Below are 14,855 nucleotides of genomic sequence, written 5' to 3' on the forward strand. Positions count from 1 at the left end.
TAAGTTTTTACCATTTGTTTCTCTTTTCTTGCAGTCTCTGAAGAAAGTCGGCCAAGATTCCATTGTTCTGCTCATATGCATCACCGTGTTCCTCTCCTACCTCCCGGAGGCTGGACAGTATTCCAGCTTCTTCCTGTACCTCAGACAGGTGAGTCTTATTTAGAGATGAGCGAACTTACAGTAAATTCGATTCTTCACGAACTTCTCAGCTCGGCAGTTGATGACTTTTCCTGCATAAATTAGTTCAGCTTTCAGATGCTCCGGTGGGCTGGAAAAGGTGGATACAGTCCTAGGAAAGAGTCTCCTAGGACTGTATCCACCTTTTCCAGCCCACGGGAGCACCTGAAAGCTGAAACTAATTTATGCAGGATAAGACATCAACTGCCGAGCCGAGAAGTTCGTGACTAATCGAATTTACTGTAAGTTCACTCATCTCTAGTCTTATCCCCTCCGACCGATGGGACCCCCTGCGATTTTCTGAACGGCACCCTGACTCTCATTCTGAAAGGGGCGTGTCAACCACCGCACAAAGCTGCGGCAAACATGCCGCCTCCATGCAGCTCTATGGCAGAGCCAGAGTGCTGCACCCGACAATATCCTACTCTGCCATAGAGCTGCATGGAGGAGGCATGTCGGTCGTAGCTTAAAGGAGTACTCCGATGGAAAAAAAATTCTTTTAAATCAACTGGTGCCAGAAAGTTAAACACATTTGTTAATTACTTCTATTAAAAAAATCTTAATCCTTCCAGTACTTTTTAGCAGCTGTATGCTACAGAGGAAATTCTTTTCTTTTTGAATTTCTTTTCAGTCTTGTCCACAGTGCTCTCTGCTGACACCTGATGCCCGTATCAGGAATTGTCCAGAGCAGGAGAAAATCCCCATTGCAAACCTATGCTGCTCTGGACAGTTCCTGACATGGACAGAGGTGTCAGCAGAGAGCACTGTGGACAAGACAAAAAAGAAATTAAAAAAGAAAAGAAGTTCCTCTGTAGCATACAGCTGCTATAAAGTACTGGAAGGGTAAAGATTTTTTTTGTTAATAGAAGTCATTTACAAATCTGCTAAACTTTCCGGCACCAGTTGATTTAAAAAAAATATTTTTCACCGGAGTACCCCTTTAATGCTGTGGTAAGACAGCTCTACATGCACAGAGCGGGGGGTGGGGGGGAATTATGTTTTTGCGAAAGGGAATTTTTCTTTTAAAGTAGCCCAAACCCTATTTTGAACACATGCATGCTCATATACGCTGTGTGTATGAGGGATTAGGAGGGCTGACGGCTATCTACAATGGATGTCCAGTTTTAGTGGTGTCCTGTTATTTATGTATAGACTCAGCATGTGCTTATTGATATTTGTCCCCTCTTTTCTATCAGATTATGAAATTTTCATCGGAAAGTGTGGCCGCCTTCATTGCCGTTCTGGGAATTCTATCCATAGTTGCTCAGGTGGGAAGAATGCAAATAAAACTGAACAAACATGTTGCAAACACAATCTACATTTCAGTTACCTGCCAGTGTAGTTAGTATCAATAGTGCCGATGCTCTATAGCAGGGGTCACAAACTGGTGGCCCTCCAGATGTTGCAAAACTTCAACTCCCAGCATGCCCAGACAGCCAACGGCTGTCTGGGCATGCTGGGAGTTGAAGTTTTGCAACATCTGGAGGGCCACCAGTTTGATACTACTGCTCTATAGGGAGTCAGGCAACATCAACATATGAAACCTTACCAGTGTTTAACTGGAGTAGGCTAAGTGTACTTCACAGTTTTTGTTTTAAGTAGAATTTAAAGGGGTACTCCGGTGGAAAACTTTTTATTTTTTATTTTTTTAAATCAACTGATGCCAGAAAGTTAAACAGATTTGTAATTTCCTTCTATTCAAAAAAAATCTTAATCCTTCCAGTACTTATTAGCTGCTGAATACTACAAGGAAATAATTTTCTTTTTGGAACACAGAGCTCTCTGCTGAGTCACGAGCACAGTGCTCTCTGCTGACATCTCTGTCCATTTTAAGAAAATCACAATAGCATAACGGACAGATAGATATCAGCAGAGAGCACTGTGTTAAAACAAAAAAAATTGAATTTCCTCTGTAGTATTCAGCAGCTAATAAGTACTGGAAGGATTAAGATTTTTTTTTTAATAAGTCATTTACTAATCTGTTTAACTTTCTGGCACCAGTTGATTAAAAAAAATAATAATAATAATTTCCACCCCTTTAAGTGGTGTTGTACCCCTTTAAGACTTTGTCAAGAAGATCCACATTTAACTTTTACGTGGGAACTCACAGAAAAATCCAAATCCAGAGTTATCATGTAAATTCTTGGCGAATTTAAAATCAACAAGAAGAAAAAACGTGGTCTCAAAAAGCAGGAGGTGCTCAACCCCAAATGCAGTTGTGCATTTATACTGGGGGAGCAGATCCTGCCCTTGTAGTCCGTTGCTAAGGTCAATCCCCAGCATAAAAATGCATACAATGGAGGATGCCTGCAGCGGACTACAAGTGCCACAATGGCATCCTCCACCGGATGAAAGGTGTGGATGTGTAACAATATAGAATAATACATAAATGTAGGTGCACTACTGTGGTAGATGTAAACAGTGACATAAAAGTCATGTGTGAACTTTGACAAGGATTTCCCAATAACGCAATAGGTTACAAATTGTTTGCTGATTTTGATGGTGAAAACCATTTTATAACTGGTGTCGCTAGTTATAAGCCTGAAAGGTTTGCTGCTGTGCGCTTTAAGGGTACGTCCAGACGAGCGGATTTTCCGCGCGTATTTGGGCTGTGAATCCGCCGTTGAAGGACCTCTGTATGCTGCCTTTACATGTGCCTGCTTGGAGCGGCAATACGCCTCTACGAGCAGACACATTGCGTACATCGCGGCAGCTCTAGGCATAGCTCATTGAACAGGGGGAGCAGCCGCCATGTGTGCAAGTACACCGCGCATGCGCGGCGACTCGGACATCGCTTCAGTGTGTCTGCACGTAGCGGCGTATTGCCGCTCCGAGCAGGCACATGTAAAGGCAGCATAGAGCCGTCCTTCAGCGGCAGATCTGCAGCGGAAAATACGCTGTACATCCGCTTGTCTGAACGTACCCTTACGCTGTAAATCAAATCCGGCTATTTTGCTGTATAAGTCTATGTAGCAAAAAGGCCAGCCGGGTAGTGGAGCATGCCGACACTCACTTCTCCGGCTTATAACTAGTGAGACCTGGGCAATATGTCAAAAGTTTTTATTTGTTTTTATTTTTATGATGGTAACATTTTTAAGATTCCATTTGCATTGTCATAATTTACGTTTACATTTACCTTTCATTTTTAAAGAGGACTTGTTGTCCTCTCCTCTCCTGACCTGTTTTTAGAAAATACTTGTATTCCGAATGATATAACCAATCAGATACAGATTGCCAACTGAGTGTCCCAACACAATCTGGTACTGATTGGGCAGATTTAAAAGGGTACTCCACTGGAAAACATTTTTTTTATTTTATTTTATTTTTTTAATCAATAGATGACAGAACGTTAAACAGATTTGTAAATAACTTCTATTAAAAAAAATCTTAATCCTTCCAGGACTTATCAGCGGTTGTATGCACCACAGGAAGTTGTGTAGTTCTTTCCAGTCTGACCACAGTGCTTTCTGCTGACACCTCTGTCCATGTCAGGAACTATCTCAAGTAGGAGCAAATCCCCATAGCAAACCTCTCCTTCTCTGGACAGTTCCGGACATGGACAGAGGTGTCAGCAGAGAGCACTGTGGTCTGACGGAAAGAACTACATAACTTCCTGTGGAGCATTCAGCAGCTGAGAAGTACTGGAAGGATTAAGATTTTTAAATAGAAGTAATTTACAAATCTGTTTAACTTTCTGGCACCAGTTGATTTAAAAAATAATAATTTTCAGCGGAGTACCCCTTTAAAATGTAGTATTGACACAATGGCAATGCCCGGTTGCCCATTTATTTATAGATTTCCAGAAGGAACATTAGAGGGGGCACACTTATAGTTTTATGTTGAATAAAAGTATTTCCTAAAGCAGGGAATTAAGGCGAGCGGACAGGTATTCTTTAAAGGTAACCAATCAGCAGCTTTTAGTATATATAATACTTGACAACACGTAATATATGCTAAAATCTTCATCCTCACCATCCTAGTGGGACGTTTTTGCCCCAGCGATGTTGAAGATTAGAGATGAGCGAACTTACTGTAAATTCGATTCGTCACGAACTTCTCGGCTCGGCAGTTGATGGCTTTTCCTGCGTAAATTAGTTCAGCTTTCAGGTGCTCCGGTGGCTGGAGACTCTTTCCTAGGACTGTATCCACCTTTTCCAGCCCACCGGAGCACCTGAAGGCGGAACTCATTTACGCAGGAAAAGTCATCAACTGCCGAGCCGAGAAGTTTGTGACGAATCGAATTTACTGTAAGTTCGCTCATCTCTATTGAAGATATGAAGTTATAATAAAGTGTTGTCAAGCGTTATATATGCTAAAATCTGCAGATTGGTTTCCTTTAAGGGTGCGCTCACACTGAGGAATAGGAGAGGAATCCTCGCGTAAAAATTCGGCCACTGATTTAAAATTTTTTTTTTTCCCGCACGAAATTAATGCGGATTTTCCATGCAGAATATAGGAGGAAACAGGTTTTTTATTTTATTTTTTTCCTGGACTACAATCACCATTTGGAATTTACCTTTTTATTTATTTTCTCGTGCGGAAACTATTTCAAGTGGAAATTTTTTTACCATTGACTTCAATGGACTTCTGTTTCATCTAGCGGAATTTACGCAGTGTGAACAGTGCAGAGTAAAATACATTGAAGTCAATGGCAAAGTAGATGTTAATTATTTCTAAGCGGAGAATTCAAGAGGAATTACTCGAGTAAATTCCCCTTGAATTACTCAGTGTGAAGGCAATACACATCACTTTATCGTGTAATACTTCTTCGTCCATCTTACTGAAGCAGGTTAACAATGAGGATTTAGAATAAAGGGAGGGGGGGGGGGGGGAATTTGTCCTACTATTTTTATCCTACTATTTTTATAGTAAGATTCTCTTTGAAATGCTGAGCTGTGATTGGCTGCTATGGGCAACATTTTTACTCAAGCAGTGGTCTGCAAGTTGTGGACCTCCAGATGTTGCAAAACTACAACGCCCAGCATGCCTGGACAGCCAACGGCTGTCCAGGCATGCTGGGCATTGTAGTTTTGCAACATCTGGAGGTCTACAATTTGGAGACCCCCTGCTTGAGTAAAAATGAAAAGCTGAGCTGTGATTGATTGCTATGGGCAACAAAAATAAATCTCCCACTTAGTGTAATCTCCCAATGGACTATTATGGCTGCTGTACATTGGCCTCCATCACTTAATGTATTACGGGATTATGTATGCGTCCTATATCTTTTTCTTGTGTTCTTTTTATACAGACAATCGTTTTAAGTTTGCTCATGAGGTCGATCGGAAACAAGAACACAATTCTGCTGGGCCTCGGTTTCCAGATACTGCAGCTGGCCTGGTACGGCTTCGGATCAGAACCTTGGTAAGGACCGTCCGGTGTATTCGCTTATGATTGAGCCAGCACTGCTAAACACTTGTTATTCGCTGAATGCAGGGAACGTCTGTCAGCGCTGAGCTCATAATCTGTTAATGCAAATAGAGCACATCCTGAAACTAGAGGAGGCGGTGAGCGAACCATGGGCGGTGAGACAGCTTCCCTGATACTTCTGCCTGAGGCTCTTGTGAGGAATATGAAAAAATCTGAGTGTATCCTATAACTAAATCTCCCAAAGGGGACTCCCAGGGTTTATAATCCAATATTTTAAAATTCTCATCAAGACTTTCACCCCTCCGGGACTAATTACCCCTATCTAGGGAATTGTATTATATAAAACTTATTTTTATTATTTCATCTTAAAAAATGCAAAGGTGTGACAGAAATCAAAATATAAACGTGTAGTTTTAAAGGGGTATTCCAGGAAAAAACTTTTTTTTTATATATCAACTGGCTCCAGAAAGTTAAACAGATTTGTAAATTACTTCTATTAAAAAATCTTCTGAAGTTTTTAGCGGTACCATTTTTGTATTGATAGGACTTATTGATCGTTCATTTTTTCAATATATAAAAAGTGACCAAAAATGCACTATTTTGGAATTTGGAATTTGTTTGCGCGTACGCCATTGACCGTGCGGTTTAATTAACGATATATTTTTATAATTCGGACATTTCCGCACGCGGTGATACCATATATGTTTAATTTTATTTACACTGTGTTTTTTTGTTTATGGGAAAAGGGGGGTGATTCAACTTTTAATAGGGAAGGGGTTAAATGATCTTTATTCACATTTTTTTGCAGTGTTATAGCTCCCATAGGGACCTATAACACTGCACACACTGATCATTGCTATCCCATAGGGACCTATAACACTGCACACACTGATCTTTTACATTGATCACTGGTTTCTCATAGGAAACCAGTGATCGATGATTCTGCCGCTTGACTGCTCATGCCTGGATCTCAGGCACTGAGCAGTCATTCGGCGATCGGACAGCGAGGAGGCAGGTAGGGACCCTCCTGCTGTCCTGTAAGCTGTTCAGGATGCCGCGATTTCGCCACGGCTATCCCGAACAGCCCACTGAGCTAACCGGCATACTTTCACCTTTGAACGCCGCGTCTATAGGGTTAATAGCGCGCGGCACCGCGATCAATGCCTCGCGCTATTAGCCACGGATCCCGTTGTTAGAGGCCGGGCCCGACCCGCTATCACTATAGATCATTATAGATCGGGAGCGGACACTTGACGTTCCAGTACGTCATGTGTCCTTAAGGGGTTAAAGGGGTACTCTGGTGGAAAACATATATTATTATTATTATTTTTTTTTTTTAAATGAACTGGTGCCACAAGGTTAAACAGATTTGTAAACTACTTCTGTAAAAGAAATCTTTACCCTTCCAGTACTTTTTTAGCAGCTGTATGCTATAGAGGAAATTCTTTTCTTTTTGAATTTTTTTTGTCTTGTCCACAATGCTCTCTGCTGACACCTCTGTCCGTGTTGGGAACTGTCCAGAGCAGCATAGGTTTGCTATGGGGATTTTCTCCTGCTCTGGACAGTTCCCGATACGGGCATCAGGTGTCAGCAGAGAGCACGGTCGACAAGACAAAAAATAAATTTCAAAAGAAAAGAATTTCCTCTGGAGCATACAGCAGCTAATAAGTACTGGAAGGGTAAAGATTTTTTTTAATAGAAGTAACTTGCAAATCTGTTTAACTTTCTGGCACCAGTTGATTTAAAAAATAAATGTTTTCCACCAGAGTACCCCTTACTCCGGTGAAAACCTTTTTATCTTTTAAATCAACTGGTGGCAGAAAGCTAAACATATTTGTAAATTACTTCTATCAAAAAATCTTAATCCTTCCTGTACTTATTAGCTGCTGAATACTATAGAGGAAATTCTTTTCTTTTTGGAATGCTCTCTGATGACATCACGACCACAGTTCTCTCTGCTGACGTTGTTATAATAATAATAATGCTTTATTTATTGTTGTCCTTAGTGGGATTTGAACCCAAGTCCCCAGCACTGCAAGGCAGCAGTACTAACCACTGAGCCACCATGCTGCCCTAAGCATACATCTGCTATGCATGGTTGCTAAAATGGACAGAGATGTCAGCAGAGAGCACTGTGTTCGTGATGTCATCAGTGTTCCAAAAAGAAAGGAATTTCCTCTGTAGCATTCAGCAGCTATTAAGTACTGGAAGGATTAAGATTTTTTAATAGAAGTAATTTACAAATCTGTTTAACTTTTTGGCACAAGTAGATGTATTATGTGGGATTAGACCAGGCAAGTAATTTACAAATATGTTTAGCTTTCTGCCACCAGTTGATATAAAAGAAAAAAGGTTTTCACTGGAGTACCCCTTTAAAAAGATGGTATTGGGAAATCGCTACTTTGCCTACGTTCAACAGATACACTCCCACACTAATTGCATTGTTTCCAGATAAACCCCAGGATATAGGTCCGAGGTCTCAAACTGCGGAGTTGAAGTTTTGCAACTTCTGGAGGGCTGCAGTTTGAGACCCCCGATATAGGTGATACTTCTGGTCTCATTCGTACCTTTTCTCCATCTCTTGTCTCCTGCAGGATGATGTGGGCTGCAGGAGCGGTGGCAGCAATGTCCAGCATTACGTTTCCCGCAGTAAGCGCTTTGGTGTCTCGGACTGCAGATGCTGACCAGCAAGGTAGGTGGACTGGAATTATTTGGTTATATTCTGGGCGGTTGCATGTTGCGGTGTTCTAGTTTAAATAGCATGCACTGTGATTATCCAGTAGGCTTGCGGTACTATCTGTATGTATATGGCGCTACAAGGTACAGCAGCGTTCTCCCATATTTTTTTTTAAATTCGTTTTATTGAAAAGTAAATAACTGTAGACCACAGGCCCATTAAAGTGAACACGAAGCATATCTACAGTACATAGAAAAGGGTCATGAGACCATACATCAAGTTACAGAATGCAAGCGACAGGATACTCCAGGTTACATCACATGGTATACATCGAAGTCATAAAACACTACCCAACTGAGGTAGGTAAACTGAAAAACAAAATAGAACAAGAAGGCGAACATTCGCCAAAATTAGCAATCGTATACCATCCCGCGAGGAGCACCAATACTATCACTAGTTAGTGGTACCATCAAACAACCCATGATAAATAACCCCGAAAGGCACCCACGCATCCAAGGAGGTAGAAAAAGAATCGACAAACGTACACAGAGAGAGAAACAAAGGTTAGTAGAGACCATAGACAGCAAGCATAGCATCAATGTATCTTACACTGTCCCAGAGGGGGGTCACAGAGTACGAGCATTGAGTCAAGGGAGAGGAACACCAACCACCCCACACAGAATAAAATTTACCCGGGCACTTCCTATTTTTGTACACTATGTGTGAGAAAGGCAGTGTAGCATTCACCACAGCCTTCCATTGAGTCAGGGTAGGAGAGCCGGGGTCCATCCATTTAAGAGCAATAGCCTTCCTGGCCAAGAACAGAGTTTCCCGCAAAAACGTACGTACGTGATGTGTCCATATCTCTTCATCCAAGATACCAAAAAGGCAGATCAAAGGATCAAGAGATAGGGAAGGTTGAGCCAGAGTAGCTAAAAAAGCGAGCACTGCATGCCAGAAAGCTGCGATATAGGGGCAGGCCCAAATCAAATGCCAAAAGTCTGCCCTGGCAGCGCTACAACGATGACAAGCATCGGAGTCTGAACGACCCATTCTATTGAGCCTTAAAGGAGTGATATAACTATAGTGTATAATGTTCAATTGGATCAATTTATTATTCGCTGCCGGGGACACCAACATGTGGGAGGAAAAAATGTCCTCCCATACATCCTTAGTCAAATTAGGGATATGGGATTCCCAATGCCGGACCGCCGGTACTGGAGCGTTCTCCCATATTGAATGGGACCTTGTTGTAATACCCTGGACCGTTGCTTCATATAGAAAAAGATTAAGAGGCGGCAGAAATTAGTTTCTTGGATTTGGGACCATGACCTTAACGGGACGGTGTCCAAGCAGCTGGCATGACTTGAAACCCTTTAGACATATAGATACTGGCCGGTTAATGAGAACGAAGCAGAAACCATTTTCTTTTCTTGCAGGTGTTGTCCAAGGAATGATCACAGGGATCCGTGGATTATGTAATGGACTTGGACCTGCCCTGTATGGTTTCATATTTTACATCTTTCATGTGGAACTGGATGAAAATCCTATTGGGGAATCGGGCCATAATGACAAAGTAACCACATCCCATTCACAGCAGGTGCGTTATCCATTCAAATAAGTAGACGCTGGGATTACTGATGACTATAGTAACTATCTAAACTGTGTGTGTATGTACGTACTCAATGGGGGAGATTTATCAAAACCTGTCCAGAGGAAAAGTTGCCCAGTTGCCCATAGCAACCAATCAGATTGTTTCTTTCATTTTTGAAAAGGTCTCTGCAAAATGAAAGCAGGGATCTGATTGGTTGCTATGGGCAACGCAGCAATGTTTCCTTTTGACAGGTTTTGATAAATCTCCATCAGTGTATGTATGTCCCACCTTCACTTCCAAACAGCTGAAGTTATTTCCTTGAAACTTGGTGCAAATGTTACTTTTGATCTCAGCTGTTCCTGGTGTAAAGTTTTCATGTGTCGTAGAATACTGACTTATTTATTTTTTTGCAAATTTTTTAATATAACAAAATACAACACAGCTCTTCCAACTTAATCCTTATGGGAAGGAAAAGCGAAGCAGTGTCCTCCTGTTGTCCTCATATCCCGACCTTTTATCCCGTCCCCATATCCTAACCTCATGTCTCATCCTTATATGTTGTCCTCCTATCCCATCCCCATATCCTCTGTGAGCGTGATTTGCAAGCCAGACCGATGCACAAAAAGGTAGAAAATAAAATAAAAGGGGTGTGGCATGGGAGGAGGGTGTGTCTTGCCAGCCGGACTGACGCTCTCAATAGGAGATGTAGCTTGTGGTGTAAAGTACTGGAAGTCCCATATACTTGCTTCTAGTGCTGGGCGATATACCGGTATGTTTTTCCTGCACAATATGAATTTTTCTTATACCGCAATACCGGTCGCGCCCCTCCCCCCTCGAATGAATGAATGAATGAATTATCAGCCGCAGCGGCTGTCCCCACATTGGGGAAATAATCATATGTTCTCCCTGTCCTCCTGTGAGCCATTGGCCCTTTAAATGGTTAAGTTGCCGGCTGCCTGCGCTTTAAATGGTTAAAACCCCTTAGCGCAAATGGACGTTTATTAACGTCCATATGTGCGTCCCCAGATAAATTGCGCCCTCACGAGGTGAGCGCTTATCATACCCGATGAGTCCCGGTTGCTATAAGCAACCAGGACCCAGGCTAATGTCGGACATCGCCGATCGGGCTGATGCCCGGCATTAACTCTTTAGACGCAGCAATTAAAGTTGATCGCTGCGTCTAAAAGTGAAAGTAAAAGCATCCCGGCTGCTCAGTCGGGCTGATCGGGACCGTCATGATAAAATCGCGATGTCCATTTCAGCTAGGACGCAGCAGGAGGGTGGTTTACCTGCCTCCTGCGCGTCCGATCGTCGATTGATTGCTCCAAGCCTGAAATCCAGGCTTGAGCAATAAACTGCTGATAACACTGATCAATGCAAAGCTATGGCTTTGCAGTGATCTGTGTAAAAGATCAGTGTGTGCAGTGTTGTTATAGCCCCCTGTGGGAACTATAACACTGCAGATAAAAAGTTAATAAAAATTCACTTAACCCTTTCCCTAATAAGTTTGAAAAATTACTGTCACATATGATTAGTTCCAGGGGGAGGAGGGGGGTGGGTATTACCGTTAAATACCGTGGAACCGCCATCATACTGCCCAGCACTACTTGCTTCACCTAAGGGGGTAGTTATGGGTCAGTTTATGGACATATAAGTAACATGTGACTAAGTATTATCGAAATATCTGCAGCCGTACGGAAGTTATGCTGGAACATACGTTTCCCATTGACTTGCATGAGATTTAAAACAAAACAAAAAAAACCCTTGCAAACAAGGGTGAGTAAGGGTTAATTAGCAGAGAGCTTGATTCTGAGGCTTCTCCTCCATAGAGGATATATAGATCAGAATGTAAAACCTGCTGTATTTCCTTCCTACGGTTCTAAAATGCCATTTACCTCTTCTCCCTTAGAATTCCATCATCCCCGGACCCCCGTTTCTCTTCGGAGCCTGTTCTGTGCTGCTCGCTCTTCTTGTAGCCTTGTTTATTCCGGAGCACACCAATCTGAACGCTCGCAGCGGCAACTGGAAAAAACATGGAGCAGGACACAGCCATCCCCACAGTCCTCCAGCCCCCGGGGAGGGCAAAGAACCTCTCTTGCAGGACACAAATGTATGACAAATGCCTAAAATGATGACTTCTGCTGCTCATGTAGTTGCATTCCACTCAGTTAGGAGCTGAGGCACCTGCAGGACCAATTTCGGATTTTGTATGAAAGGTCAACAAGAGAGTCCTCCCGAGTCACAGGACAACCTCTGGCCTAACGTGGCTATCCTGCATCCTCCATCCCAGCAGGGCCAAATCTCTCCAGCCTTTACCTACTTTATGACCGGATTGCGGGAGAAGACGGACGTAGATCTGTTAAATCTTCTAAGTGCCAGATTGCTGCAATTGGAAAAAGGAAAACAAAAAAACAACAAATCTGTCTGTACGGATGTAAATGGTGCAGGTCAACTTAGAATGGCAGCAGGTGAGACTGCTGGTACGGCACAAGACACGTGCTGCTTAAGAGGCTATTTTATTGGGGATCCATGTATACATATGTCAGTGTTCCCCAACTAGAATGCCTCCAGCTGTTGCAAAACTACAACTCCCAGCATGCCCGGACAGCCGAAGGCTGTCCGGGCATGCTGGGAGTTGTAGTTTTGCAACAGCTGGAGGCGCCCTGGTTGGGAAACACTGACATAAGGGCTCGTAGCTTTGCGGCTGTCCTGCTGCCCAGGACACAGGACCGACACAGCCCTCAGCCGGCCATGTCACTAGTGGTATTGAGGCTCTTTTATGTCTATGGTTCTTCAGTCTTGTATCTTTTTGTGTGTTTTTTTGTTTTGTTTTTCTCCAGCAATTCTTTTTATTTATTATTATTTTTTTTTTAAAGCTAGCCAAAGTACATGCATCTTTTTTTTTTTTTTTTTTTTTTTACCGCGCTTACTCCATTTCCTGGGCTTCTTTGCTGTTATGATGCCATTACAAGCATTTATTCTCCTCCCCAACAGCCTATTGTACAGGTAGGTGACTAGAGCAAAAAAAAAAAAAAAATCTCACATGTTTACAGAGTGACACCACTGAGAGGTTACGCCGAAGCTGGTTTTACCAGTCTGGGAGAGCTCCACGTGTCCTGGCACAATTTTGGAATCTGATTTAATGCTGTTGGAACGTTTTAGATCTGCTGTGTAAACCACGAAGCCTTAACGCAAGTCCAACGTGTCAGCCATATGTTATGAGTAGAGATGAGCGAATTTACAGTAAATTCGATTCGTCACGAACTTCTCGGCTCGGCAGTTGATGGCTTATCCTGCATAAATTAGTTCAGCTTTCAGGCGCTCCCGTTGGCTGGAAAAGGTGGATACAGTCCTAGGAGACTCTTTCCTAGGAATGTATCCATCTTTTCCAGCCCACCGGAGCACCGTAAAGCTGAACTAATTTATGCAGGATAAGTCATCAACTGCCGAGCCGAGAAGTGTGTGACGAATCGAATTTACTGTAAGTTCGCTCATCTCTAATTGGTGGGTGTAGGGCATCAACTTCTTTCCCCATTCAGTACACATTCACAATCTGCAAAATGGAGCATGCATATGTGTAATGGCTGTCGGCTCCACCAATTATATTTGTACAGTGGTCCCTCAACATACGATGGTAATTCGTTCCAAATGAACCATCGTTACTTGAATCCATCGTATGTTGAGGGATCCGTGCAATAGTAATATAGAAAGTTATACTCACGTGTCCCCGCTGCCCTGGATCGTCGCTGTCATTACATCCCCAGGGTGTCCTCGCTTCTCCGGACCGTCACCGCTGGCCAGGATCGTCGCTCTCCATCGCCGTCATCACGATGGATGATGGGATGGCGTGCGCGGCAATGTGATGACGGCGAAGGAGAGCGACGGCTATGCAGCGGAGCCCGAAGAATACGGTTCGGAATGTCGGGGACAGGGGAGTGACACCGGAGCACACGGGGCACATTAAATGGCTATCCGGTGGCAGCTGAAGCAGTCTGTGCTGCCGGATAGCCGTTTATGCGATGGCCCCGACATACAAAGGCATCGTATGTTGATGCTGCCTCTGAGAGGCCGTCGTATGTTGAAATTATCGTATGTCGGGGCCATCGTAGGTCGGGGGATCACTGTATATGGGAGGAATAGCTAGTAAACATTTTTTCTAACAGCTATTTGGGTAGGATCCCACATGCCATATTTTGCTGCAGCTAATTTTCCTAGCCATTGAAGTCAATGGGTAGCAAAATACGCAGCTGATTTTGCTACCCATTGATTTCAATGGGTGGGAAACTACACATCAGCAAAATATGGCACATTTGACCCTACCCTTAAAGGGGCTTTTACCACGAAGAACACTTGTCAGCTATCCACAGGTTAGGTTGTGTCTGAACAGTGGGGGTCCGACCAGTAATCACAAGAACAGGGCTGCTGTGTCTCCCATGGTTAAATGGAGTGGGGGAGATAGCCAAGCCATGTTCTCTGTTTATCAGTCCTTTAGGGTTAAATGGAGCAGCAGTGTGTATGTCCGCCACTCTATTCTGTTAGAACAGTGTTTCTCAACCAGGGTGTCTCCAGCTGCCCCAAAACTACCACTCCCAGCATGCTTGGACAGACAAAGACTATCCGGGCATGCTAGGAGTTGTAGTTTTGCAACAGCTGGAGGCACTCTGATTGGAAAACATAGTTATAGATACATGGGAACAACATTCTTGGACCCCTACCGATCCTTTCAAGGTGTATATCGGCATTTCGTTCAGCAAAAACAGCACAAAGGGTAGAACAATGGACACATGGCTTATGTTCTCGTCTTAACTTATTTTGTTCCTATAGGAAGCACTTGGGGGAGGTTATTGGACACCGGCTCTGTACTCACAACTTCATTTTGTCATATACCAAATAGATGAGAATTCACATTGTCTAATTAGAGGGATTATAGATCTTGCCGATAGCAGGGACAGCTTTAAAAAAAAAAAAAAAGCCATTTATTCCAACCATTGTTCAGATATCGCGTTATCGGCTTTTATCAATGCAGCGCCTGTGTTCAGC

At 43.1% G+C, this 14,855-nt stretch overlaps 1 protein-coding gene across 2 annotated transcripts in view; it reads left to right on the forward strand.

Moving 5' to 3' along the window:
* MFSD14A (major facilitator superfamily domain containing 14A) overlaps positions 1 to 13,088 on the forward strand; it is a 60,849-nt gene extending 47,761 nt beyond the window's left edge. For both annotated transcript variants that reach the window (XM_056523345.1, XM_056523346.1), the window contains exons 8-13: positions 35 to 148; positions 1,374 to 1,445; positions 5,426 to 5,538; positions 8,139 to 8,236; positions 9,661 to 9,821; positions 11,725 to 13,088. In XM_056523345.1, the coding sequence (XP_056379320.1) occupies positions 35 to 148; positions 1,374 to 1,445; positions 5,426 to 5,538; positions 8,139 to 8,236; positions 9,661 to 9,821; positions 11,725 to 11,931 (765 nt within the window). In that variant the 3' untranslated portion in view covers positions 11,932 to 13,088. The remainder of the gene's footprint in view (positions 1 to 34; positions 149 to 1,373; positions 1,446 to 5,425; positions 5,539 to 8,138; positions 8,237 to 9,660; positions 9,822 to 11,724) is intronic.
* Positions 13,089 to 14,855: the final 1,767 nt, after the last annotated feature.

The sequence above is a fragment of the Hyla sarda genome, chromosome 6 (genome assembly GCF_029499605.1).
Source record: "Hyla sarda isolate aHylSar1 chromosome 6, aHylSar1.hap1, whole genome shotgun sequence".
Lineage (NCBI taxonomy): Eukaryota > Metazoa > Chordata > Amphibia > Anura > Hylidae > Hyla > Hyla sarda.